Source organism: Drosophila willistoni, assembly GCF_018902025.1.
Source record: "Drosophila willistoni isolate 14030-0811.24 chromosome 2R unlocalized genomic scaffold, UCI_dwil_1.1 Seg167, whole genome shotgun sequence".
Lineage (NCBI taxonomy): Eukaryota > Metazoa > Arthropoda > Insecta > Diptera > Drosophilidae > Drosophila > Drosophila willistoni.
This window is the reverse complement of record NW_025814050.1, coordinates 18,113,560-18,139,826: the sequence shown is the minus strand read 5'-3', so window position 1 is coordinate 18,139,826 and position 26,267 is coordinate 18,113,560. Positions and strand designations below refer to the sequence as shown.

At 35.1% G+C, this 26,267-nt stretch overlaps 7 protein-coding genes across 9 annotated transcripts; 4 read left to right on the top strand and 3 right to left on the bottom strand.

Moving 5' to 3' along the window:
- Positions 1-1,361: 1,361 nt before the first annotated feature.
- LOC6642178 (protein slowmo) lies at positions 1,362-2,703 on the bottom strand. The gene is made up of 2 exons (XM_002065304.4): positions 2,647-2,703; positions 1,362-2,536 (listed from the first exon to the last, which is right to left on the bottom strand). The coding sequence occupies exon 2, from the start codon at positions 2,418-2,420 to the stop codon at positions 1,761-1,763; it is 660 nt and encodes a 219-aa protein (XP_002065340.1). The 5' UTR covers positions 2,421-2,536; positions 2,647-2,703; the 3' UTR covers positions 1,362-1,760.
- Positions 2,704-2,790: 87 nt separating this feature from the next.
- Positions 2,791-3,704, bottom strand: LOC6642177. Its single transcript, XM_002065303.4, has one exon. It carries the CDS (start codon positions 3,529-3,531, stop codon positions 2,959-2,961), a length of 573 nt encoding a protein of 190 aa, XP_002065339.1. The 5' UTR covers positions 3,532-3,704; the 3' UTR covers positions 2,791-2,958.
- A 178-nt stretch (positions 3,705-3,882) lies between these two features.
- On the top strand, positions 3,883-5,728 carry LOC6642176 (sesquipedalian-1). 3 transcript variants are annotated; one of them, XM_047010798.1, is made up of 4 exons: positions 3,883-4,067; positions 4,187-4,522; positions 4,734-4,962; positions 5,074-5,728. In XM_047010798.1, exons 1-4 carry the CDS (start codon positions 4,007-4,009, stop codon positions 5,525-5,527), a joined length of 1,080 nt encoding a protein of 359 aa, XP_046866754.1. In that variant the 5' UTR covers positions 3,883-4,006; the 3' UTR covers positions 5,528-5,728. The 3 variants fall into 3 exon arrangements, with proteins under 3 accessions (XP_046866754.1, XP_046866753.1, XP_002065338.2); XM_047010797.1 differs by having other exon boundaries at positions 3,886-4,067; positions 4,734-4,988; positions 5,208-5,728; XM_002065302.4 differs by having other exon boundaries at positions 3,887-4,067; positions 4,734-4,988; positions 5,232-5,728.
- Positions 5,729-5,921: 193 nt separating this feature from the next.
- LOC111518540 (protein ALP1-like) lies at positions 5,922-7,379 on the top strand. Its single transcript, XM_023175580.2, has 2 exons — positions 5,922-6,312; positions 6,365-7,379. The coding sequence occupies exons 1-2, from the start codon at positions 6,097-6,099 to the stop codon at positions 7,250-7,252; spliced, it is 1,104 nt and encodes a 367-aa protein (XP_023031348.2). The 5' UTR covers positions 5,922-6,096; the 3' UTR covers positions 7,253-7,379.
- LOC124460274 lies at positions 7,310-8,018 on the bottom strand. Its single transcript, XM_047010799.1, has one exon. It carries the CDS (start codon positions 7,956-7,958, stop codon positions 7,377-7,379), a length of 582 nt encoding a protein of 193 aa, XP_046866755.1. The 5' UTR covers positions 7,959-8,018; the 3' UTR covers positions 7,310-7,376.
- Positions 8,019-8,081: 63 nt separating this feature from the next.
- On the top strand, positions 8,082-11,916 carry LOC6642174 (protein RCC2 homolog). The gene is made up of 6 exons (XM_002065300.4): positions 8,082-8,168; positions 8,961-9,156; positions 9,608-9,826; positions 9,896-10,477; positions 10,543-10,801; positions 10,872-11,916. Exons 2-6 carry the CDS (start codon positions 9,034-9,036, stop codon positions 11,147-11,149), a joined length of 1,461 nt encoding a protein of 486 aa, XP_002065336.1. The 5' UTR covers positions 8,082-8,168; positions 8,961-9,033; the 3' UTR covers positions 11,150-11,916.
- A 7,578-nt stretch (positions 11,917-19,494) lies between these two features.
- LOC6642173 (alpha-2A adrenergic receptor) lies at positions 19,495-23,715 on the top strand. Its single transcript, XM_002065299.4, has 4 exons — positions 19,495-20,170; positions 20,894-21,591; positions 22,703-22,965; positions 23,032-23,715. Exons 1-4 carry the CDS (start codon positions 19,631-19,633, stop codon positions 23,283-23,285), a joined length of 1,755 nt encoding a protein of 584 aa, XP_002065335.1. The 5' UTR covers positions 19,495-19,630; the 3' UTR covers positions 23,286-23,715.
- Positions 23,716-26,267: the final 2,552 nt, after the last annotated feature.

The following is a 26,267-nucleotide window of genomic DNA, read 5'->3' as shown; positions in this document are numbered from 1 at the left end:
ATAGACTTCCATACACTCTACGATATTTTAGTTAACCGAATGAATTGGAACTAGAGAGCTGCATGAATGAGAGAAAAGTCAAAGTCACTGACCACTCTAGTTTTGTCGTATAGTAATCACGTATAGTTCAAAAATATACAATTAAAATAAATACTAAAATCAGAATTGGGATTCGAATCATAGCAACTCATTGACTCACTTTCTAACTCATTCAATTCGTTTTGTTTCGTTTGAATGTTGTGCGTCTGATTTTTACGTCGCACACTCATTTACTTGAAGTCGATTTTCAAAGTCATTTAATTCATTCATTTGGTTTTGAATGTTGTTAACTCGAATTGATTTTTCTATCATTCATGCAGCTCTCTAATTGGAACTAATCCAACTCCGGATAGTTGACAACGACAAATAAAATTATGGATGCTGGATCAATTAAAACTAATAAGTTTAAGATAAAAAAAATATATTTCTACAATATAAAACATCATTGAGGTTGATAAAATCCTTACTTAGTGAATGAAGTTAGTTCCAGGTTCCACATAGATTGATTGTGCTGCCGGATTTATGTAATTAATTTATAAAATTTAATAAGAAAAATATTTGTATTTTTAAATTAAGGTATCTTGTGATAATCTCACAAAAAATGTTTACTTTTTAGTAAAATAATTTAACCTCAGCAATCGTTCTCTTAAAGTTGCTTAAATTTTTCACAGGAATATCAAAATATTTTGATTACTCATACGCAGTTCCTTTTATAGCTATAATTCTCATTCTTAATTCGAATAGGGATTATATATAGAATCTATATGCCTGATGTCTAAATTGCATTCATAAATGATATACATACATTATACATATATATGAAATACATTTTCATTGTCGCATCGGGAATGCAAAGGCTAAGCGCTCAACACTACCTGTTGTTGGCATCAAGCCAAAACACTTGTCTGAAAGCTTTCCATTGCCTTATCGTTGATGTTGTTGTTGCTGCCAGTCTGCGGGCTTGTTTTATCAGCACGTGGGCTTTTATAATGACTATGACACACGGCTGGCAACAGCAACAATTGTCGATGTGAACAAATTTCAAGCATATCGATTAATGTAAACTAAAGACGTCACTGATGGGGGTTTAAACTAAATAAAGAAATGTTAATGTAATTAGAGTCAGGCTGATTTTAGCAATGTCGAAGTTTCTATACCCTTTAAAATACATGTCTGTTTATAGCAGTAGAAAATATCTATTACAAACTTATAATGTATATAGCGATTTCCGTGCATGGCTTACTTAATATACCCCAATGATAGTGCAATAAAAACAAATCGTTGCCAAATGCGAATAAACTTGAAATTAAAATGTACAAGTATTTGTGTTTTGATGGTAATTTAATTGATTTTTTTTCTTATTTCTTTCGGCTTCTCGTTTCGTGGCATTTTACAAAGACTATTTTATTGACTATGTTCTTGATTAATATATGTATATATATATATATATTTTTAAATAACTTAAGTTTTCCACTACTATTGCGTTTTATCGGCAGCCGCAAATCTTATCAAAAGCCAAAAACGGTCGCAAGCTTTTCATGAATAAAATTCATAGGAAAACTTAATTTCTTTTGTTATTCCGTTTAAAATATATATTCAGAGGAAATTTGTTTAGTTAACAAAAGAAAAAATTGAATTGTGGCTGCCGCTGGTTGTACTACAAAACAGCATAATTTGGCGGCGTCCTCTCTATGAGTTGTTTATGTATGCTACAATCTTCTCTATGTAATGTGCATTGCTTTTGCCGCTTTCGATGCCTGCACACTAATCTCGTCCATACTTTTGCGCGCACTTTCTGTGACCTCATCAATAGATCGCCTTGTGGTGTGTATCAGTTCATCTGTGCCTCGGACCGCTGTTTCAGCAATGCCCTTAACCTCTGTGTTTATCATGCCAATAACCCATTCGAGGCCTTGACGACCTTTGCCCGCATTTGATGAAATGGTGGAGGTGAGCAAATCTTCCATGTAGTGAGACAGCGGCACACCATAAACAGTGACAGTGGCCTCCTGTTTGAGCAGCGTTTTACTGGCATCAGCTGGATGTGGCTCGTAATAGAGAACCTCATCGACACTGATATTCCGGCAGAATGTGAGATTGTTTGTCTTCAAAACCATTTGCTTACGTTCCGGATCAACGGTGGAGCGTTCACTGGCGAAACAAGTTTTCGCTGTGCCAATTAACGCGTGTGTCCATTTGGGAAAATACCATTTGGACTGGACCAAACGATGTGTGTGTAGGACTCCATTGACTACTTGACGCTCCACCACATCTGTGCCAATGATGGATGGTGTCATGGGATTAGGATATTTACGCCATGCAGCCTGTGTGACTGTCTCCCACGGATGGTTGAATATGTGCTCCGACGTCCAGATTTTCATTATGCAAGCGTTGTCGTTGTCGTCACAGCTGATGGACTATAGGGGGAGAAGCAAATCGCTCTCTCTCTTTCACACACACTCGGAGGTATTTCGCAATCAGGCGCTAGGCTTGCACCCTATGAGTTATGCGAAATAAAATGAAAAGTAAATGTGTTGTGTGTTTTTCACAATTAGGAATTTTGAGAAAATAAAATAATATTTCTGACTGTCAAAAATTTATACTGACCTTTAGTCGTGTGTTGTGCGTTTAGTAGTGGCCTTGTAAAGAAAGATTATCGATTAGTGCTGCTCGTATATCGACAGTTATGTCATCGATAGGTGTGATTATCGATGATTATTTACTTTTCTAAATTTCCAAGAACTGTTTAAATTTGATTAAACTGTTTATGTTATAATTTACAATTCGCTTTTTTACAATCATATTTAACATCTTAATTTAAGAAGTTTTTTATAAGGTATTTTAATACTACAATTAAATATGTATGTGCACTACACATAACTTTAGCTCACAAAACTAAAGCATCTATGTATTCGAGATCTAATCCTTGTCCCCAAAAGTCCGTAAATACTTCTCGTATGGACGCCGATCAATCCGCCGCAAGCTGTCTTCTAGGAATTCCCGAAACTTTTGCAACTCCGTTGCATCGTCTTTTATTTTCTGGACCTCCTCGTTAACGCATTTTGTTAGAGCGCTTTGGAAATTTGTATTCTGTTTTTGCATAGCCTTTTCTATCCGTACGGTAATTTGATTGCAAATCTTGTCACTCTCATAGTGAACAATCTTGGCCAAAGCTTTTGCGGGGGTTCGACGGTTAAGCGAGGTGCTTGTACTTGTGCTTGGTAATTCAATGGTTGGTTCCAATTTCAGAGAGGTTGTAGATTTATCTGGGTCCTCCTTCACGCAGTGCCCGTTTTGCAGCGATTTGGCTTGTGGCGCCGGCGTCGGCGGCTCTCGTTGCTCAATGAAATCCATTAAAGAAGGCTCATCCGAATTTTGATTTTCAGATTGAGCGGTCTGACTTTGAAAGTTGGTAAGATGAAATATGCCATTGGTGTCGTAGAACTTGTAACCCAGCATTTCCAACGCTATTTCTGTGAGTAGGTAAGACATTTCAGCACGTTTTCTTTATTTGTTTGTTGGTTATTGAATTTTGTTGACATCTATTTAGCTCGGCACCTTATCGACAAGAAAAACATATCGGTAAACAACGATTGCAATCAGGGTATCGATAGTTGAACTGCTATTCCAGCGCCGTAACGATATCTAATATTAAATCAGCCATTAAAGATGATTTTTTTTTATAGAGTTATATGAATATTTTTGACCTTAAAGTAAAAAAATATTTTAAAACTCAAAGTAAATTTTTAAAATCCACCAGTAAAAAAGTGATTTCGTGCAAAGTAACGAGTCACACGGAAACTATCGCACATCACTTTTGGGTTTTCTTGTTTTGGAAAAAAGAAAAGCGACACATCACTTGCCGTCTCTCTCGCTCGCTCTCACCTGAGGGCCAGAAATATAGGCAGGCAGGCTCAAAATTTGTTATTTATGTTTCAGTTAAATACAAAATCCCAGTACGTCCACGATGAAGATAAACGAGAAGAATCTATATGTGTTTGCCAAGACGCCACCATACGACATGGAAGGTTGCTTTCGTTTCGGTTTCTCTTTGACCTGATTATCGCAGTTGATATTCTCAATTTTTTGTTTGTTGGTGTTCGTTCCTGAATTAATCATCGCTAACAAATCAAATTTTGTTTTGTAGGTTTTCTCAACAAACGGGGCGAGGTCAACAAAGCATTTCAACGACGCTATTTTATACTGAAGGGCAATTTATTATTTTATTTTGAGACACGTCTGGACAAGGAGCCGCTCGGCTTGATCATTGTCGAAGGGTGCACTATAGAGCTGTCCAATGAGGTGGATAACTATTGTTTTGAGATTGCATTTAATGGCAATCGAACTTATATACTGGCAGCTGAAAACCAAGATGACATGGAGAAATGGATGAAGGCGTTGACCTGTGCTGGCTATGAGTATAAACGGATTATTGTGGCGGAGTTGCAACGTCAGTTACAGGAGATTGAGGAGGCCAGAAATAGTAAGGATTTTTGAGAATCTATGAGAAATTATGGTGTTTTTCGTTTCTAACTAACATTGGTGACAAATAATAATACTTCATCGCCGTTTCAAAAGACTAACAAACGTCTCACTATACAAAACCGCAACACATTTCAGATAACTCTTTGCTAAATTTAGCTTTACTTACTTTTCTTAATCTAATTTGTGCTATGCTTTGTTTTTTTCGTTAGAATTGCTGGAACCACCGGATGAATCTAACACGGAATTCAGGCCAAAACCTCCACCGAGGCGTACAAATCCTTTCAATCGTCCAGCCCCGCCACCGCCTTCTGAAGGCGTAGCCATACATCAGGGCAGTCAGCTGCATGGTGGCGTAGTTATGTCCCCGATGCCATTTATCAATGGTTATTTTGGCTCTAGTAATGCCAAAATGCAGCAACAACAACAATTACAGCAGCAGCAATCGCCTACGTCCATTCGGTCAGGTAAGGAATTCAGCTGTTTGGGAATTTTACTGTTACAACTCGTAGAGAAGACTAAGAGTAGAAGCATAGAGTGATCGATAAGAAGACAAAGCAAGCCTGTGTCAGTCTTCATTCAGAGCTTATCAAGTTTAAATCAAAAAAAAAATATCATTTTGTTGAATACAAAAATGACTCTGAACGAATTAATAACCAAAATTTGTTGCATTTTTCCATCGCAAGGTTATAAACCATTATCCTTTTCAGATGGAAATGGCAATACAGGCAGTCCACTTGTAATTAGACGTCATGCCCCCCATCTCCAGCCGCAGCAGCAGCTGGTGCAGTCAAACTTCACAACAACGAAACCCACAGTATTACCTCGAAATAACAACAATAATAATAATCATCAACATCAACAGTATAATCAATTGGAGCTGCAGAAGATGCGTGCCAAAGCCATGGAAGATTTCAAACGACATCATGAACATTATCGTAAAGAACTAATGCCCGATATAACGGCACATAGACAGCGTCAAGGACAGCCTCTTATACAGTTTTAAAGACAAAACTTAAAAGTGATCAAATACAAAATCAAAATCGCCAATTGCATACATGTATTATCGCTCGTTTGTGCTAAAAGAGAAAAAAAAACAACATACAGAATTAAGTACCAGATTTACGTGTTTAAATTGTATTTATGTTCGAGTTCTATAATTTTTGTTTAAATATATTGTATACAATTTGTTAATTCTTATCATGGAGATAAGGCAGTTTTTCACCCCTAACCCGAACGTTATGGCACATTAATGTTTAATAGTAAATATTTATTAACTTTTTATCGCACAGATGATGAAGTCGGGTTTTAGTTCCAAAATATTAATTTCTGTATAGATAGTGAAATAATTCACTACGCCACGTAAAGTCAACAAGTGGTTCTAATGATAACTTATGTATATGCATTTGTATATATTGAAACGGTTTTATCTATGTGCTATATACTACATAAGGAACACGTATTTACTTTAGATTTTATAACTCCCATTTGAATTTAAATAACGGCCACTACAACGCTCATCTCTAATTCAGCATCAGCGACTGGGGTGTACACACTGATTTGCCTTGCTTTAATATGAATGCACGGAAAAAGGCATTTTTATTAAATTTCTTTTTAGACGAAGGCATTGAAGCAAATCTTTTGGCTCAAGCAGCTTATCTTGCCAGCGAGTCAAAAGGATTAGAAAATGTTAAAGATGACAAAATTGAAGATAAAGTATACGCAGTGCTGCCGCACTTAAAGGACGATCAATTTAAGCAGCAATTTTGTATGGAACGCGGAAGTTTTGAGGTAGTATTTGAATACAAAAACTAAAAAACTTTAATTCTTATCTTGTAAATAGAAATTACTCAGGTTAATACATGGTATACTGGGTAGAAATAGATTCATTGCCCGAGTGCCGTTGGACCAGAAATTGCTTTTTACTCTATCCTTGCTGGGCGGAAAAAATACCTATCGTCAAGCCGGTCAGACATTTGGAATAAGCACAAGTTCTGGTGCCGAGATCTATAAATGGATGACCTCCGCATTTGCCACTTTACTGCCCAGCTATATGAATTGGTCTAATGCCAAATGTGGAACAGATGCAGAACTTCCTGGTGTCGTTGGCGTAATTGGTGAATGCCGTATATCCTTAAGATCCTCGATACGTTTAGAAGAGACTGACAAAATTGTTAGGAACTTGGCTTTTCAAGCCGTGTGTGATAAGCGTTATCGCTTTCTAGATCTCTTCGTCGATTTGCCTAATGAGGATCAGCAATGTTTGCTGTTAAGGAGTTCGCTCTATGAGCGGCTTATTGATATGGAAAAGCCTTTCATGCCTAGAACTAAGCATTTAGTAGGTGATATATCATATCCACTGCTTATTAATCTAATGACACCCTATCCAAAAGATGTAAACCTGACTCCATGTCACTTGGCCTACAATCAAGCCGTTTATAAGTGGCAAAAGCATTGCGAACGCGTCTTTGGCAGTTGTATATCACGATTTCGTCGCCTTGAGAAATTAGATATAACTAATTTAGATGTTGGCAGACGAATTATTTCGGCCTGTTGTATGTTACACAATTTCATTTTAGATTGTGGCGAGAGAATTGAGGATTCTTTCATGAATTTCGAACGTCATTCGAATTTAACTTTCGAGGAACATAATCTCTTGGACTGCTCGTATACAAGGGAGGCGGAAAGGAAACGAAACAATTTGGCAGCCAAATTTATAAAAAGAAATTAATGTTGTATGGAATAGTTCCGAATTTAGAATAACTTAAATGAATGTTTTGGAAAAAACTTAAAGTATTTGAAATGTATACTTTTTGGCACATCAGTCAATTATTTAAATAAAATCCTATATATACTTAGAATTGATTAAGAAAATCTCTCAGGAGTTCGTTGCGTTCGCGTTGTATGGCATTGGATTCGTCTAGCCGTCGACTAAGCTCTTTGATGGCCTCAATTTTACTACGCTCTAGGAGATACAGCTGGCTAGCAGAGTGACCAGCCCTTTCACCTTCCTCGAAAATACTATCATCCTCTTCTTGCGATGATCTAATGGCAGGATTCGATGGCTGTGCCTGCTCTCTGCCGTTAAACTCATGTTGATAAAGTTCCTCAAATGTATCGTAATATTCCCAGTTTAAACGTTTGCGTTCATTGTTGCGCATTGCCTCGCGACATGTGCGATATGTCTTCTTCATGTTTCGCCATTTGCGATCACAGATATCTTCATTGATTCCCTTGTAGCCGGCTTGTTCCATTTCATTTACAATTTCTGACCACAATGACCGTTTTTTGCTTTTGGGATCCCGAAATCGATGACTACGATCCATGTAGAGCTCGACCAGTAACTTTGTCGTTTTCCCTGTCCAGTGCCATTCTTCAGCATTGCCTTCGTATTCCAGGTAATATGTAGTTGTAGCTTTGTCAGCGTCGTCATCCATTGCATTCAAAAAGTCTTCACACTTGGTCAACAAAAAAACAAACAATAACAAAAAATAAGTGTGTACACATTTTATGTCGATTGATAGATTTCGATACTGATATCGCTTCATGATTCCGATTCTTGCCTAATGCTATCCAGCCCTGGGCCTTAGCGTTGTTTGTTATTTCTGTTTGCTGCCGTATTTGTTTAAAATATCTGCGTTTAAATTGTAAGTGTGATTCTATATTAAAAATTATTTATCCTGCCAGGTTAGACATTTTCCACAAATTAAAACTTTTATAAAAAAAAGCAGAGAAAAAACCAATTTGCAATTTCGCTTTGTCTTTGTTATTTGCAAAATGACGCCAACGTTTGAAAAGTGTTCTAAAGCCGCCTTTTCTTATACTTCAGTAGTCTGACTACTACATTTGTTTTCTAATAGTTTGGAAAATATGTATTAAATGGTACATTGCATGAAAATGAAAATAGTTTATTTAATAAAGAAATAAAACTTTTGGCTCACTGTCGGCGTCATTTTATTTTTCTTGCAAAAAAAAAAAAACACCACACACACACAAACATACGCACGCACGCCAACATACAGTGAGTCACAAATGTTGTTGAACTGTTTACGTATATATATATATATGTATATAGAAAAAAACAACAACAATCAAGATATCATTAAAAAGTGCGTAATATATTGTGTTTGACTTAAATTTGTGAATCTCTTAAATGGAAACGAAAATAACCAAATATTTTATTTTAAACTCAATGTAAATGGTTAGCATTTATCAATTATTAAGTGGTTTATTTAAAATAACTGTCCTTATATGTACGTTTTTGGTTTTTTTTTTATTTTCTTTTTCAATACAGAATACAATTTAATAAGTTTCCATTTGGTAAAACGTAAAACCAAAAACTTAGGGAAATACTTTTTGTTAACACTATTGACAGAGAGACGCTTTGCTTTGCCCTCTAGTTACGCTCTGCTGCATACTCAACGCTTCTTCTTTTACAGCTACAAATTTTTGAGCAGAGAGCCACGAAGAGAGAAACAAAGCGAAAACCAAGCAAAAAAAAAAAGAAGAAAAATGTCAGCTAAACGCAAGGCAGGTGGCAATGGAGCCGGACCTAACAAGCGTCGTCCCAAGAAGAAGGAATCCGATTATGAAGATGAGTTTAGCGATGAATCCGACGAGGATCATCAACAGCAGGTACGTGTTTGTATGGGTTGGAGATGGTTTTTCCCGCACCTGCTGCGCTTATGTGTATAAGCAGAACTAAAGTAAATCAGGTGTATCTTATAATGTATATATGAATTATTAGATTGCTTGATATTCTCCCTCTGTAGATATATATTAATAAAAGAACCATGTATATACATTACGCCCCCATATAAACGTCTAATAGTCAGTCTGATTGTTCACAAAACTAACTCTTTGATTGCCACAACGTTTCAGAAATGGTCCTTAAAATTTATTTTCTTGTAACTATGTATTTACAATTGTTTTTTGTGGTCTTCTTATATTTTCAATGAAATAACAGCCATTTCTATGATATTTAATATTCGTAATATCAACAATGATAGTCACCAATTGAAATTTCAACAGCTTTTCCATTTAAGTAATTCATTTTAACAAATTTATTTTTCTCAATTAACTGCAGGCAGCAGCTGCTCAACAAATGGAGGTACTTATACCCCATGATGAGTTGGATCCGCCTAGTAAATTACCAGAAGATTTGCTAGCAACAATGGAAAAGACACCCGGCCAGTTGCTGGTGGCTGGCATGGTTACTTGGGATCTCACAGGCAAACGTGATCGGAAGAATGTCACCAAAGTTCGACCTAACCTGTATAGTTTCCATCGGTTTACAGATGAAAAGGTTGAGCCCGCAAACATTTATTTCTCTTTATTGAAAACATAATTATCATTTGTTTCATTCTATATTTAGTATCGTTATGTAGCCAGTGGTCCAGCTGCTGCCCATTCCATAATCATCAATATGGATCGCAAAGCTTTGGGTTTCGGTCGAAATCCGAGCGGTCAATTGGGTCTCAGTCAGGACATTAAGTTGGTTGAGAAGCCAACTCTTATACCAGCTTTGGAGCAATTGAATGTGGTTCAGGCAGCTTGTGGACGTCATCATACGTTGTTCCTAACCGATACCGGAACCGTTTATGCCTGTGGCGAAAATAAATCTGGCCAATGTGGTGTGGGCAATACGCATGCTAATATATATTCACCCACACCCATTAATTATCGTGGTCCTCCAATTATTCGTGTGGGTTGTGGTGCTGAATTTTCCGTGATTCTGGATATCAAGGGCAATTTGCACACATTCGGTTTGCCCGAATATGGACAACTGGGCCATAATACGGATGCCAAGTATTTTGTGAATGCCAATAAATTATCATTCCATTTTGAGACCTCACCAAAAAAGGTCGTTCTGTATATTGAGAAGAGCAAGGAGGGTCATGTGACGCCTGTCGATGGTGTCCAGATTGTGGACTTTGCATGCGGCAATAATCATACGGTAATTAAATTAGAAAAAAAAAACCATTCCAAATATTTTTATAATGTTTCTAATCTGTTTCGCAGGTGGCCATTGATTCCAAGAAGCGTGTCTATAGTTGGGGCTTTGGTGGATTTGGACGTCTTGGTCATGCCGAGCCGAAGGATGAGATGGTTCCACGTCTAATGAAATTTTTCGATGCTCAGGGTAGGGGTGCACGAAGTGTTTTCTGTGGATCGACATTCAGTTTGATTGTCAATGAATTGGGTCTACTCTACCTCTTTGGCCAAAACAAGAAGACAGGCGAAGCTAATATGTATCCAAAGCCTGTACAGGACTTGTCTGGTAAGTTACAATGCCTCTTAAGGGTAATTTATTACTATTTTCATCCCTTTTTTTATCTTTTGATTAATAGGCTGGAATATAACCGCCATTGGCTGTGCCAATACATCGATAATGATATCAGCTGACGATACTCTCATTGCCTGGGGTGCTTCACCTACTTTCGGTGAACTGGGCATTGGTGAATTCCAAAAGTCGTCGACGGTGCCAAAGGAAGTGCCGAAAATGGATGGCATTAAAATACCTCAGGTGGCCATGGGTTACTCGCATACAGCTCTTTTGGTGGATACTACTCATGAAGCCACCAAACAGAAATATGAAAAATTGCCGGAATATACCATTGATGATTAAACCAACAAAAACTGCAACTACAACGAGAGACAGATAAAGTAAAGCAATCTACAATGCGCAAATACAAAAAAAAAACAAAAACAAAAATGAAAAGAAAAACTTTTACCGCTGCCAACAACAATAATACTGCTCCACTTAGGTTACTACTACTACAAATAAATACTATTACCTACAACCCTGAGAGAACTGATCAACGAAAAGCTGATGCTACTTACTAACAAATATACAATAACAAAAGCCACAACCAACACTCGTAAGTTGTTAACTACAAAAAAAAGGAAAAAAAAATCGGTAAAACTAAACAAACACTCTTTTAAATCTCAATACAAGTTTCCAATCTATTTTAATTTATGTTCGTATACACACACACCCTTATATTTATACAAATCTTCCTATGTCTTTAATTTATTATGGCCGTCCCTGCTCCCACCACCCCATCCTAAATACTTATGTCCCCACATATGCACCAACATTTAGGCTAAATCTATGTATCAATTATTTAAGTTAACAGTATTTCGCATTATTTTTTTTCTAAAACAGAGTGAAAGGAATATAAAACTACAAAATCAACTTATAAAGAATCAACATCTACAATTAGGCTACATACTTATTACATAAATATATATATTTAAAAAAAAAAGAAGGGAAAAGTATACCATGGAATAAAATCCAATACAAGTTGCAACTAGTTATTACAAGTACATCATGCATTTTAATCATATACAAACAAATATTTAAATAAAGAGAATGTTAGTATTAAAAACCAATGCCAATTATTTTGTTTTGATTTCAAGAATCTAAAGGGGCAGGAAATGGTTCTATAAAATTCCTTAAAAAATAATTAATTTTTGAAATAATTTTGTATAGAAAATATTTTTGAAATACATTGACTTCATTTTTAGGGATATACAAAGGTCAGTGGAAAGAAATTCAGGACTTTCGAATTATGAAAAAGATATTAAGATGTCGAGACGCAAAAATAATTTCTTTTCCGATTCCATATCTAGTGGTGATCATCCATATATAAAGCTAAAAGAATCATGGATACAAAATCTATATACCCGTTTCGCAAGGATTTATAAACTTGAATGAAAGTAAAAGTCAGACGACTGCTGCACAAAAGCTCTGGTTTAAAAAGCTTTCTGTGTTTCTCTCTCTCAGAGTCGTCCTTCTCATTTGACTGTTGACTCCGAACTCTGGCAGGCACTCCGGCACTTTTTAGAGAATTTTCACGGACACAGTCTTCCGCCGTAGTCCTGTCGTGTTATGTGCCCCGTTAAGAAGCAATTTTTGCACATCGCACTTTGAGTTTTTTTTTTCATTTTAGTTCTTTTTTGTCCCCCACAACACAACAACAACAACAACAAGACACTAACACTCACACAAACACAAGCACATAGAAACACGCACACACAAACACACACACTCAAACACAAACAAAATGTAAAATACAGCACTAAAAAAGCGCGCAACATTTTTTAAACAATTTTTTAACAAACCAACAAAAAACCAACTAAAAAACGAAAAACGAAATTTGCTAAAAGTGTTTTTGATAAATTGCAACACAAAAAAATAATACAACAAAAAATGTATTAAACGAAATTAAATTAATAGCGGCGGCAGGCATTGAGAGCAATAATACAAAAAAAAAATATATGTAAAAAAATCAACAGCAACAAAAAAACAAAAATAGTTCTAACTGTTAATTACAGTGCCTTTAATAATAAAAAAAAACAACAACAGCAGAAGCGGCAGCAGTAACAACAACTACACACAAAATATATTAACAACAGCAACAACAAATTTCGTTCATCAAATAACGGTAGGTTATTACGTGAGACATTCTAGCTTAATGGTGTATGATTGTATGTGTGTGTGAATGGGTGTGTGGGTCTGCGTGTGTTTTCCTTTTTTTGTGGGAGTGTTGTCGCTTATTGATGCCACTAATTGGTATGCAACATTCTTTTGTTTAGTTTCGGTTTTTTTTTTGTATTTTGTCATGCCACACATTTTTATGGCTAGTAATTATGGTGTCGCTTTTTACATGGCCAATATGATAATGAAGGAGGATGATGAGCAGGAGTAGCAGTTCTTCTTCTCTCCCTGTCCATTGTTTTTCCCCTTCCCCGTCTTTTAGTCAATCACTCTCTCTTTCTCTGGCACACTCTCTCTTGTTCTCTCTCTGTGTATATCTGTGTGTGTGTGCCTTATTCTTCCTTGGCCCAACCCACGCATTTCTTTGTTGTTCAGCAGCACAAATTTGCTTGCCGAAAAATGGTATCGCGTTTTTTTTTTGTTCTTCTTTTTTTATATGCTGCTTGTCTTTAAGCTGGGGAACGAACGGTAAACGCTCAAATGGGTGGTGAGAGCGCCAAAAACTAGAAAATGCACCTAAAATTTAAATACCAATTATATAGATACAATAGAAACGAGTCTAAACATAACCAAATTGGGTTTTTATGATTATATAATGTATGTATGTAAATATAAATAATCCTATTCACTTTTCCATGTATCACTCCTCCAATGACCAGGCCCGGATTTACCACCCTGGCAGCCTTGGTTAGTTCTAGAAATTTGTCTATCTTTTCTTCAGTTGCATTTTAGATGCTTTTGTTCTATGGTTTCATTTATATGTACATATGTATGTACATACATACATTTATGAAAATTAAACTATTTTTTATTCACAACTTTTAAAACAACTTTTCATTTCAATAACTAACTTTTGTCGTCATATACATATGTAGTTACTTTATCTAAAAGGATCTGCTCTCTTAAACTATTAAACTGATGAGGAACTATTCCAAACATAGTTGTGTTTTTGGATAAATAAATAAATATTTGATTATTTGATGTAAAACATTCAAATGTATTCCAAGTTCTAAAAGCAAAAGTTGCAGCATATCCCAGTCCAAAGTAAAGAAATTTGGACTTACCTTTTAGTATATTTTTGATATCGATATATACATATGTATGTAGATCCATACATTAGAGCTTGGTTTTCTTTTTGTCCACTGATTTTTGACACTTTCACCGCGCTCAACATCCTGAGTCAAATTTGAATCACAAATTTTGAATACTAAGAACAACTGACTCATCCATTCTTTACCTTAATCTTCTACTATTTTGGTAAGTAACAGAAGACACTTTTCATTAAAACACTACCAAATATCATGAATTTGTAAAAAAAAAAAGGTTTGGATTATAAAATTAAAAAATAAAATTAAAAATCCGTATGCTAAAACAAATCTATAACCCATTAAAAAAACAACTTTCCAAAGTGAGAATTGTTTTATTTTTCTTTGAAAATCCATTTAAATATTTTGGTGTCCTTTTGCTCCTTTTTTTGGTTTTAGCTATGGACTGTGATGGCTAAACTAACAAAGTCCATAGTTTCTCTACGTAATCAGAGATCAATTCAGCGATTATATGAATTGAATACATTCAACCAAGTTGCATGACTCACGCATTTATCTCAAACAAAGATACCAGAAAAGCAAAAAACGAAACCGTTGTTTGTTTGCCATTGTAGGAGTCACGAAACGAAAGCTAACGGACATTTGGACCTGGACACTTACCCAACACGGACCCAAGCCCATCCAAGGCACTTTCCCTTGCCATTACCACCACCACCACCACCCTGCAGGGTGGCATGCTTCTCATTCCGACCAACGTCCTAATATATAAGCTGCCGAAATCAATAAAGACAGACAAAAAGCAGCGGGCAAGCCCAAGAAGCCGACAACGACGACGACGTCAGCCTATTTCTGTGTGTGTGTGTGTGTGTGTACATCAGAGTATCTGTCCAGGGTCTTTGTTGAGTGTATCCTGGCAAATGTATGTGTGCGTAATATTAACTCAAACTCACCTGTGGCTGACACTTTTCATATTAGCAGCAATAACAAGAACAACAACAACAACAAGAGAAAGAAAAGGCGAGGAAATCTCATCATCATCATCGTCGTCGTCGTCGTCTTTGGTGGAGAAGCCTGTCGTCTTTCTATACCATACTCTCTCTCTCTCTCTCTCACACGCTCCATCTTCTTTTCCTCGACTCGACCCTAGTTCTGTTTTTATTCCTTCTTTTTTTATCTCATTGGCTTTTCTTATGGGCTTTTTATTTGGCTGGATACTGCTTCTTTTGTCACCTTTTTTGTGCTTTGTGCTTGTTGCTGACGTTTGAGTGACGCAAATTAATACATACAGCAATTCAATATGTGGGCAGGTATCCTGCAGCTTCATGCCAGAGTTGCCACCTAATTCGATATTTGCCCACACAGTTTTATAATTAGAGAGTTTACAACAAACACAAATTATGTCACAAATATGCCAAAAACTATTTCAAGCTTACATTATTATAAATATGTATATACAAAAGTATATATAGAGAGGAGAAGATTTAAGGATTCATGCTTTAATCACGCTTGCTCCTTGGCACTGTTCAAAGGCATCAGGTTACAACCTACAATAAATAATTAAAACCTTTTATTAATTAAGGTTTCATTAATTTTGTATTTGCTGTTGTGCCATTAACATTTTGAAAGTTGAATGCTTAAAAGCTTTTTGCCATTTCATAATCGATTACCACTACGAATTACCGTTTAGATATGCCTCTTCAATCATTCATAATATTGGCATCAAGTAATGTCCTTCAACAACAGCAAAAACAACAATAACAACTTGAGTCAAAAACAACTCAACAGGTTATTGACATATAGAGCTAAGCAACCAAAAATAACATTCATACATACTTACTGCTACCTACGAGAGTTTAGTATGTGTTTTATACCCTTGCTAAAGGATATATGTATTAATTGTAGACAGAAGAATGTTTGTCAGTTTCATATATTCGTGATTAGTTAACTGAAACCCTAAGAAAAATGTTACTAAACGGTTGTCGGTCTAGTAAAATGAAAAATGGAAACATTCGCACCTTAAAGTTTGCAATACTCAGGAGAAAATAGTTTGAAACACTTTTATAGCAATACATTGTTCTTATTACAAAAATTCTTTAGTTTTTTAAAAATGAATTCTTCTTGTTTGTATTGCATAGTTTAGGGAGCAATTTCATGCCAAATTACACGTTCAGATCGGTCTTTAGTTCCTATTATATGTTGGTTGGCTAAATTTTGAAGTCTTTGCTGGGATTGTTAGCATTTGAATCAAAAGTAATTAAAATTTAAACCTTAAACTATATCTATTTTCAAGGGTATAAGTATAACGAATTAATTGTACAACTCAACAGGCTAGTCGCTTTGTTTTCATTCTTCTTTTTTTCTGTTGAGCTTGTTCTAAATCTTGATTTGAACTTGAAATCTAGTCCTTGGACTAGGCGATGAAAGGACAATAACAACATGTGCTCGCACACACACACACACACAGTCATTGAGAGACACACACATGCACACGATTAAATTAACGCAAATTAAGCAGATTAAGCAAACGTCAGTCACATCATCGGTGGCCGCAAAACAATGAGCAGGGAAAAACCACAGCAAAAGGCAAAAAAGCGTTGACATCACATATATACACACACACAGACACACACAAAGACAGTGCGCAGGACAATGGCTGTTTAAGGAGGCTGCAACCTTTCTTCCTCTCTAACCTCCGGTTCTCTCTCATTGTTTTTGGCCGTCTCCCTCCCGCGCTCTCTCTCTCTCTCCCTTGACATCGTCTTTTTTTGCGAAACAAAATTGATACACACTAGAGTAACACAAAGGCTGCCAGCCCAGACCAACAATAACGGCAACAACAACACTGAAGCCAACGCAAACGTGAGCGTCGACGTCAACGCCGCAGCCGCTGTCGACGCCCACACTGACAAAGTCGAAGTTTTTTTTTTTTCAACAACTGTGCTGCTCTTGCCTTTTAATCATAGCTCGCTAGCAGAGTAACAAAAGCAACAACAACAACGACAACAATGGCAACAACATGAACATTCGCAAGAGACACACGGCTTCTGGTAACGGGAACTACGTCATTAGGGTGACTCAGAATTAGCATTACATTTTTTTTATTGCCCTGCAAGTTTGTGATAAATTTTTTAGCTTGCATCTATAACTTTGAGTTTATAGCAACCGAACATGAAAATCAAATAAACTAAGAAACAGCTTTCAATTTCAAATTATGTGTTTATATCATTGCGTTTAAAAATTGAGAAATGATTATTACTCAAACAACAGGGAGAAACTTAATAGGAAACTTAGAGATGTCTTTCTTAAAATGGAACAGAACAGGATAAAAATGAAGTTTAGTTCTAAAATCTTATTTAGTAAGTTTTCATAGTAGGTCCTGTTAAATTGTATAATTTTCATAGTGTTTTTATTCTTTAACAATATTTTTAATTTTATCTTTATTTATCTTTATTTTCTGAAATTTATGACAAAAGAATAACTCTCATTTTATGTGGATGAAAAATAATAATTAGTAATTGGGAATTTGTAGCAAAAATAAAAAGAAATTCAACTATTTTTAGCTCTTACTTATAAATGTCCTGAGAACAAAAATATATCTTCAAAAATCCGTTCCTATATAAAATGTTTTATACAAAAGATATTTTATATAATGCTGAGATCCCTAAAATCGATTTTTTAAATAGAGCGATGGCATTCCATTTCATTGTATTTAAGTCTCCTTAAATTGATGCTCCATATATGGAAACAAAATAAGAAATATTTAACTACCAAAATTTCTTTCAATTCTTTTTTCTTTATTTTGTTTCCCTACTATGAAATAAATTTTGTAGTTAATTATTTCTTATTTTGTTTCCATATTGAATAGATAATATATTTTTCATACTGTCTCCTGCCATTCATATTAAAAACAACTGAATTTTGAAGATATGTAAGACTTGAGTATTTGGGAAAAACTAGCAGTTAGAAATATCAATCTCAAAACTTTTTAGATACCAAAAGTAGTGTAACAAATAATGTCCAAAGGTCGCTAAATATACTACAAAGTAGAAGGGTGTAATTCAAGCTAAATCAATTAATTAATTTCAAGAAATTTAAATAAATACACTCATTTTTAAATAATAAAGTTATTTAATAAAACAAGGAGATTTCTGGTCTGAAAGTTTGACTTTATTTGTGCACTTTACCACTTTGGCCAAGGAAATGTGAAATGCCTGAAATTTGATCCACAAAGTATGCAATAGAAAATTTCCCCTCTTAGAAACGTTGTTTATAGACAATACAGGACATTGCCCAAGTTCGTTATAGTATTTTTCGACTGGTTATGGCATACTTTATGTGACACAATGAATCCATGGGATTTAACCCACAGATCCCCCATTAATACAATTCTCACTAAGCCAAGTCCTTTGCGAGTTTTTCTGCTTGCATGAACATCAAGAGATTTAGTATATTTTGAAGACAATTTGTATGCATCAGTTGTGTCCATCCATTTTGGCGCACCCTAATTGCTCGACACTGGCATTTAATGAGTTTTAAGCTTGCTTTTGATAACAATTTCAATTAAAGTTTTTTAATAGCTAAACGCAGCATCAGCATCAGGACCAGCAATTATTGCTATTGCAGCTGCAACGCCATTTAAATTCTTCTTTGCTTTTCTTCTCTTGTTCGGTGCTTTAACGTGCAATTAAGTGCCACAGTTTCACATCTTGTCCCCTCCCCCTTTATACCACTGCCGTTTTGTGTCTATCACGTCACCCGCACACACTTTCCTGATGGGGCTTAAACGTCAGCAAAGCAGATGCACCAGCAGCAGCAGCAGCAGCAGCCGCAGCAGCAGAATCCTTAGACGGACACAGGAGACAGAGAGGCGGCGGCAACTGCAAACCTTGTGGTTGTTTGTCGAGGGCGCAAAGTGCAAGGTTGGCATTCATTTGGCGGGTGGGTTATGTGGACAAATGGACGGATAGACGGGCGGAAGTATGGAAGGAAGGAAGGAAGAAAGAGCACCACTAATCTCTGAGTGAGGGCTCTGTTCGCATTGCATAAGTGTCAGTGTCACGCAGGAGGTTGTCCCCAACACTGAGAGAAATCACTATGAAACACAGAGAAAACTTTAAATAGAAAACTTTTATTCATTTAAATTGAATTGAATAAGTTTGGTCAACGAATTAGTTTTTCCAAAAACTTTGTCTAGTGCTACATCACTTTATAAGCTTTTTTTTGTTGCAGTGTAATCCAAGTGTGTGAGTGGGTGCCTCTCCTTACATGTGCATATGTCCTTGCTAAAGAAGCAGAAGGGTAGAAAGGGCACAGTAGGGTTGAGAAGGGACGGGAAACAAAAAAGACTGATGATGATGGCATTTTACTGTTACTTTGGTTACCTTTTTTTTCATTCTATTTTTCTTCTTTCTATTATTCTGCCAGGCAGCACCTTTTAGTATGAAATGAGTCGGCCAGATAAACGCATCATCATAATCGAAGACATCGACATCGAAGATCGTCAAATACGATTGCGGCAAGACGCGGTGCAGTCACTGGAAGTGGTTCATCAATCGAAGCAATGAATAGCAACAATTTGCAGGAATGGTGGGAGAATACATATCGACGTCACAATAATAACGGCATCGATACCACTGAGCTATATTACTCACTGCTCGAACAAAACAATTATGGCGGTAATGGCGCAACTGTACCTGCAAATATCGGCGTCGCTGGAGGTGGAGGATCGTCGTCATCATCATCATCATCATCGCATGACTTCGATTACGATAACTATGGCAATTTCAGTTTAAACAATCCTTATGATCTGGACGCTGCTGGCGGCGATACGGAAAATGCCATATCCTCATTTACCCTACTCATGCTTGCCATTAGCTATGGCCTTGTGGTCTTTGGCGGTGTTGTGGGCAACTCCACGCTAGTTCTCACATTGTGCTCGGCATCGTCGGTCCGTTTGCGGAATCCTTTGCTCCTGGCCGTTTGCATTGCAGATTTACTGGTTACGGGTATATCAGCTCCAGTAACACTCTTGAATTTGGCCATGAATCAAAGGACTAGATCGCTTCCTCTACTATTGTGCAAGCTCATACACTACATTCAGGTGAGTCGATAAATTACTTGAACTAACAGATAAATCTTAAAGATCGTGTATTACTATCGGTGGCGTATCATACTTGGAAAGGAATTTCCTTCACTATAACCCAAAATTAATATTTGTGTTTTGGTCCGTACTTCGGGCAGGCCACTTTATTTTCAAAAAATTATCCATTTTTGATTCATTTTTTATAAATTTTTGTCGTGTTACGATCATAACTCGTTTCAAAATCAAGATCCTTTTCGAGATTTTCCCAGCTTATCTAAAGATAATCCTTGTTCTATCATCAACGGATCTAGAAAGTTTCTTTTGGGAGGAGTCTGATCAGCTATTTTTGGCTATGAAAATTCATTAATTTTCGAATTTAAGAGACAAGAGATTTTGTAGCATTATGAATTTATCAAAATTGATCTATCACTTCGAAGATTCACTATAAAGAGATGAAAAAAAGTTGAAAAATCTTTCAAATATTGACATTTTGGGGGTAGTTCAGACCCTTCAGACTCCCTCTTGGATAGGTTGGTGATGTGGACCATTATTCCATCTGATTGGCCAATAGGCCAACTTTCATCCTAGAGGTCCCCACTTCCTTTTCCTTAATTTTGTTCATATATTTTCTGTGGCAAAGAGTTTTTAAGGTTTTTAAGTTTGCAAGGGTTTGCAGAGGGTATTATAAAATTGGTCAGATGTTTTTCTTTAATAATTTTGTTTGAAATCCTTTCTTCTTAGGTAATGCCGGTGGCGGCCAGCACCATTTCATTTTTCATGTTGTCGTTGGATCGTTATGCCACCGTTAAACATCCCCGATTGGCGCAACTGCGTCAGCGACGATATCTTCATGTTTCCTTGGCCATGCTCTCTTGGCTGGCATCGGCTGCCATTAGTACACCATTTTTGTTTGCCTACAAGATCATAGCCAAATCGGTCATCATAAAGGGAGCAACTGGAGGTGCTCTCAATGGCGGTTCCACAAATACAACACCACCGAATCCAGTCAGCATTAGTTGTACATCTGATCTTGGTGCCAATGCCATGTTCATGTCATTTATCATCTTTCACACGATTGCGGTGTTTGTGTTGCCAGGACTGGGTGTCCTCCTGAATCATTATGGAGTGCGCCGTAAACTATGCGCCCTATCATTGACAGCTCGAGCAGCGCATGGAGAATTGCCACTGCCCATGCCCATACTGAGACGACAGACTCATATGGTTATTGTGACGGGCTGCGCGAATGCCCAACAGGCCGCCTGTGGTGGAGCCACCACCGCCGATGAGACGTCCAATGGCAATGGAAATGGCGGAGGAGGAGGTCCAATTGCTGTCAGTCCTGGAGATATACAATTACACAATCTACAGACACGATTGCCGGGATCGGGAACAGCCTTGGAACCGGGCTCATATCGTTCTAGCAATCCCATATCACCGAGGTAAATTTAAATCTAAATCTGGTCTATTAAATTTGTTTTAAATTACGCACAAGTTTTATGAAATTTATAATTTGGAAATTCAAATCATCAGAAATCAAAGAGCTAATTTTTTTGAGAGCCATCAACAACTTTCGTTATTTCTATCTGTCAGACTATTTAAAATTCATATTACAGTAAAGTATTTTATTTTCTTTTAAGACTTTTTAAAATTTAATTTTAATTTCAAATTACACAAATTTAGAACCGATAAGTTTCATTTCAAATTTTATTAATTTAATATCCTTTACAATGTGTCCCGAAAGTACAAAAATTATTCACAATTGTAAATATATATTGTGAAATTGAAAAGAACTCAAAAACTGTACAAGTTAAAAATAAAATACCCCAAAAAAAATTGTTTTTAGAGGCTAAACTCCATTATTGAAAGTATGAATTTGAAAAACATTTACTCGATTTTTAATTATTATTCCTCGATTATATTTATAAAAGGTTGTTCTATCTCCCAATGTCTTGCTTATCTTCGTACATATAGCTAAATAATAGTGAAAATTCTTAGGTTTTATTTAAAACACTTAATAAATTTTAGCCAGTTTTTAATCGAATATTTTAACTAAATTAAATAATACATATGTCATTCAAGGGAATGCCCATACTATCCTATGTTGCGCGAATTATATGTGGCCAAAATGATTTGGTTTTGTAAAATGTAATTTGATTAAAAGAAATTTAACAAAAAATTTTAAAGTGCAAAGTTTCTTTTTAGCTATTTTGTCGTAATTATTTTTTTTTACTAAATAATACAAGATACATAAATCGATGGAAAACAATATACAAGAAATTCTTTCAATTTGAAAATCCTTAATCAGACTATTGTCATTATTACTTAGTAAAAAGATTCTTTTAATACAATAAAACAAGGATTAAGGATTTTCAAATTGAAAAAATTTCTTGTATATTGTTTTCCATCGTTTTTTCCATACTTTCAAAATGTATTCGATTTTTTAGCCGTGTCAGAAATTGTTGCCCATTGAATGAAATAAAACAAAATAATTATCTTTTATTCAAACTTGGCCTTAATTGATTTTCTTTAATTTGCTTTTTTTATTTTTAGAGCCATGCGTGAGATACGTGCCCATTCGCAACGGCAACGAATTCATCGATCTGGCGGCGGAGGTCGTGGCCCAGCCACTCCTGGGATACCATTGCCGCAGACCTCGACGTTGCGTTCGCGACGCCATTTGGCCAACATGTTAATAGCATCTGCCTTAATTTTCATCGTTTGCTGGGCGCCGCATGTCTTTTGCATATTCTATAAGAATTTTGGTTATAAGCAATATTGCAGCAAGTCTTCAGTCTACTTTAGTCTGTTGTTGGGTGAGTATTCAACAAACAGGAAGATGAAATTATAAGTTATCCTTTTTTCCCCTTATTTCTAACTAGGCTATTTCTATTCGGCCATTAGTCCGGTCATCTATTGGGCGCTAAATCATAATTCGCTTCGACAATCGCCGTGTGCGCCCATTATACGCCTACGCTCCATGCAAAATTTCCTGCGATCGCGCTTTCGCTCGCATACAGTGCCGCCGCCCCCCTCGTCCACAAATGAGGCGGCTTTGGGGGCTTTCAATCCAAAATTGATAAAGCTAACACCGAAACAGTATAGAGCTCAGGCTTCTTCGCATTATCTCTACTAGTGTGATACTAAACTAAACAGAAAATTGATATACATATATACATACATACTATATTACTATATATATATACATACATACATATATTTTTTACTTACCAAACAGCCCCTATCCTCTTTTTAAACTTTCCCTCTCTCTCTCTCTCTATCTGTCTATCTCTATCCCTTCGGTAACTTTCTCACATTTTCACCGCCCTTTCGACTTTCAACTATCTAGATGTTCTTTATGCAAAAAAATTAGTTGTAAAAAGAAACACAAAATGATAACACAACAAATTTCGGCTAACCGAATTTTCTATAGTATAGTATATAACCTAGGAGTTGTTTTTCAAAATCCCTTAAAACTATCGATTTACTTTCTGAAAACAAATCTACAAGTCTACAATTCTACTAAAATTCTGTAGGAAACCATACTAAATAGTAGTTCTCAATTTGGAAAATTTCTTTTAGAATTTGATTTCATTTCAAAATGCATTAGAAACTTTAAAAAACTGAAAATTATTATGATATTAGAAAAGTAGTAAATAAAAACAAACTGTAGATGATCACACAGATCTCCAAAAAAAAAAACTGAGAAATCCTTTATAGCTCCTGTCAAGGATATACTATACAAACTATACTAACCATATAATACATACATAACACATAAATATATATATATATATACAAGAAATATAATTATTATATAATAAAACTACATACATACATACAGAAAAATACATACATATACATAAAGAAAAACAAAAACATAGCAGTGTTAGTTAACGCTTATTTACACCTATGTACACCCTGTTATGCGCCTAAAGCTATGCAATAAAAACATGAAAGAAAAAACCAAATAAAAATGGTAAACTCATCTAGTGACTTGTTCGAAATGTTGTTTAGTCTTTTAAGCTGATAACAAAGAAGCAAAAAAAACAAAAAAAAAAAAAAGTAAAAGAAAACGTAATTGTACTATGTTCCTTCTCATAGATAAGCAATAAAAGAACGCTTTAAGCCAAAAAACAAAAAAAACTAAAAATTAAAATCATGGAACTCTAATCAAACTAAATTTAAACTCTATGAAACAATTAACAAATTCCAATGTAAGTGTATATAAATGTGTGAAAAAAAAGTATTGTATACATATTTCTATGACTTAATTCTTTATACAAAAAACCGAAAAATGAAAACAAAAAAAACTTTTTCTAAACAAAAACAAATTTAAAAGAAGATTATATATATATATACATATATAAGTGATTCAGTATACACTGAACACCCTGTATAGTGCAATTTCCTTGCAGTGCGTTTCAAAAAGCTAGACTCAGGTTCGGGTTTCGTTACAAAAATTCATTTCAAATTGTAAACCAAACTCTGCCCAATTCATATATTTTAGCCACTAAGCACCCAAAAGTTAAACTAAAAAAAAAAAAAATTACATCAAAAATTAAAGCAATACGCAAAAAAACAATTTTAAATCGATGAAAACCAAATGAACTAGAAAACAAATTTCGGTGCACCGAAGTTTTTATACTCTTGCCATGAATTGACTTGACTAAGGTTATGCTTTTGTTATTGGAATTCATTTCAATTTGTTTTCTTAGTTTTAATAAAAATAGATTCATATATCTTTCCTATTAAAGAATGATTATTTTAAATTTAATTTAAAAGGAACAAACGAGAATAGACATTTATATTTAACAAGAAAGATATTTTATTTTTATGAATTTTTCAAAAACTTCTGCAAGGGTATACAAAACTATAAACATAAAAAAAACCTCAAAAATGAAAAGAATCAATGAAAATGAAAAAAAAAAAACAACTTATAATTATTTATAATTTAAAAAAAAAAAAAAACACTCTTCTATATGCAACAGTGACAATGTAAAGAAATCTTATAATTTGATTTTAACAATTTGTGAAATGCAATTTTTAACAATATATATACATAAATATATTTTTTCGTTTCAAGTGTAAATTGTCACCCTTTTGCGAATCTCTTTGATTTTGTAAAATTCTCGCCAACATAGATTTAGTTATATCTATTTTTCAACTATCTTAAGCTTAGCATAGTTTTCTTTTTAACTGACTCTGACTGCAAATATTTATAAAAATTATCTATTTCTATTCATTAAGGTGGCGAAAATCTAAACAAAAAAAACAAACTAACTTTTAATATTATCATTTTGTACTTTAACTACAAAGTCTTTAACAAAAACAAGGTAAAAACAAAAGCAAAAAAAAAAAAAACATACAAAAAATATTAAATATACTACATACTACAAAAGAAAAAGTAAATTGTATTTTATTTGCATATACTTATGTACAACTAATGTGTTTATCCTGCCGGAAATGCCTTGTAATACTCTATGTTTTGTAGAAGGCGTCAACAAGGAAGTTAAAGAAATCGTTTGCCTTTTAATAATTCTTGCTTTTCTCTGATTTTCCGTTTGCATTGATATTGAAAAAATGCAGTATATGTACATACATTCCAACGAATTATTTATACCCTTGCAGAAGGGATTTTTTAATTGGAGTATGTGACACCGAGAAGAAGACGCTTAGAAAGCTATTGGGATGAAACTTGCAATTTAGGCTTCTTCTATATAATTTAAACTTTACGAAAAATCTGTGAAGGAGTTGGAGTATCTTCATGAAATTTACTAATGCAATAGTTTTCTAATTTCAAAATTCATATCGCCAAAATTTAGTTAGGTTTAATAAACATAACACAAGTTATAGTCGACTCAACCTGCTAAAATCGCTGCCACCAGACTACTAGTACATATGTGAAAAAAGAGTATACATATGTATATTCTTGATCAGCATCAACATAAGAGTCGATCTACCCATGTCCTTCTGTCCTTCGTTTGTCTGTCGGTATGAACACCTAAATCTCGAAGACTATAAGAGAAAGAGTCACTAAGTTTAATACTTACACTTGTGTGGTATGTACGGTGATCAAACTTATTTCTCTTCCTCCTCCGCTATTTAAATAATTTAA

Bases quoted from the DNA above. Each gene is read 5' to 3' on its own strand.
- LOC6642176 (XM_047010798.1), top strand. From the start codon at position 4,007: ATGAAGATAAACGAGAAGAATCTATATGTGTTTGCCAAGACGCCACCA. The intron at 4,068-4,186 runs GTTGCTTTCGTT...TTTGTTTTGTAG, and splicing joins GCCACCATACGACATGGAAG to GTTTTCTCAACAAACGGGGC. The intron at 4,963-5,073 runs GCAATCGCCTAC...ATCGATAAGAAG, and splicing joins CAACAACAATTACAGCAGCA to ACAAAGCAAGCCTGTGTCAG.
- LOC6642177 (XM_002065303.4), bottom strand. From the start codon at position 3,531: ATGTCTTACCTACTCACAGAAATAGCGTTGGAAATGCTGGGTTACAAG.
- LOC6642173 (XM_002065299.4), top strand. From the start codon at position 19,631: ATGAATAGCAACAATTTGCAGGAATGGTGGGAGAATACATATCGACGT. The intron at 20,171-20,893 runs GTGAGTCGATAA...CTTTCTTCTTAG, and splicing joins AGCTCATACACTACATTCAG to GTAATGCCGGTGGCGGCCAG. The intron at 22,966-23,031 runs GTGAGTATTCAA...ATTTCTAACTAG, and splicing joins CTACTTTAGTCTGTTGTTGG to GCTATTTCTATTCGGCCATT.
- LOC6642174 (XM_002065300.4), top strand. From the start codon at position 9,034: ATGTCAGCTAAACGCAAGGCAGGTGGCAATGGAGCCGGACCTAACAAG. The intron at 9,157-9,607 runs GTACGTGTTTGT...AATTAACTGCAG, and splicing joins ACGAGGATCATCAACAGCAG to GCAGCAGCTGCTCAACAAAT. The intron at 9,827-9,895 runs GTTGAGCCCGCA...TTCTATATTTAG, and splicing joins ATCGGTTTACAGATGAAAAG to TATCGTTATGTAGCCAGTGG.
- LOC124460274 (XM_047010799.1), bottom strand. From the start codon at position 7,958: ATGGATGACGACGCTGACAAAGCTACAACTACATATTACCTGGAATAC.
- LOC111518540 (XM_023175580.2), top strand. From the start codon at position 6,097: ATGAATGCACGGAAAAAGGCATTTTTATTAAATTTCTTTTTAGACGAA. The intron at 6,313-6,364 runs GTAGTATTTGAA...TCTTGTAAATAG, and splicing joins TGGAACGCGGAAGTTTTGAG to AAATTACTCAGGTTAATACA.
- LOC6642178 (XM_002065304.4), bottom strand. From the start codon at position 2,420: ATGAAAATCTGGACGTCGGAGCACATATTCAACCATCCGTGGGAGACA.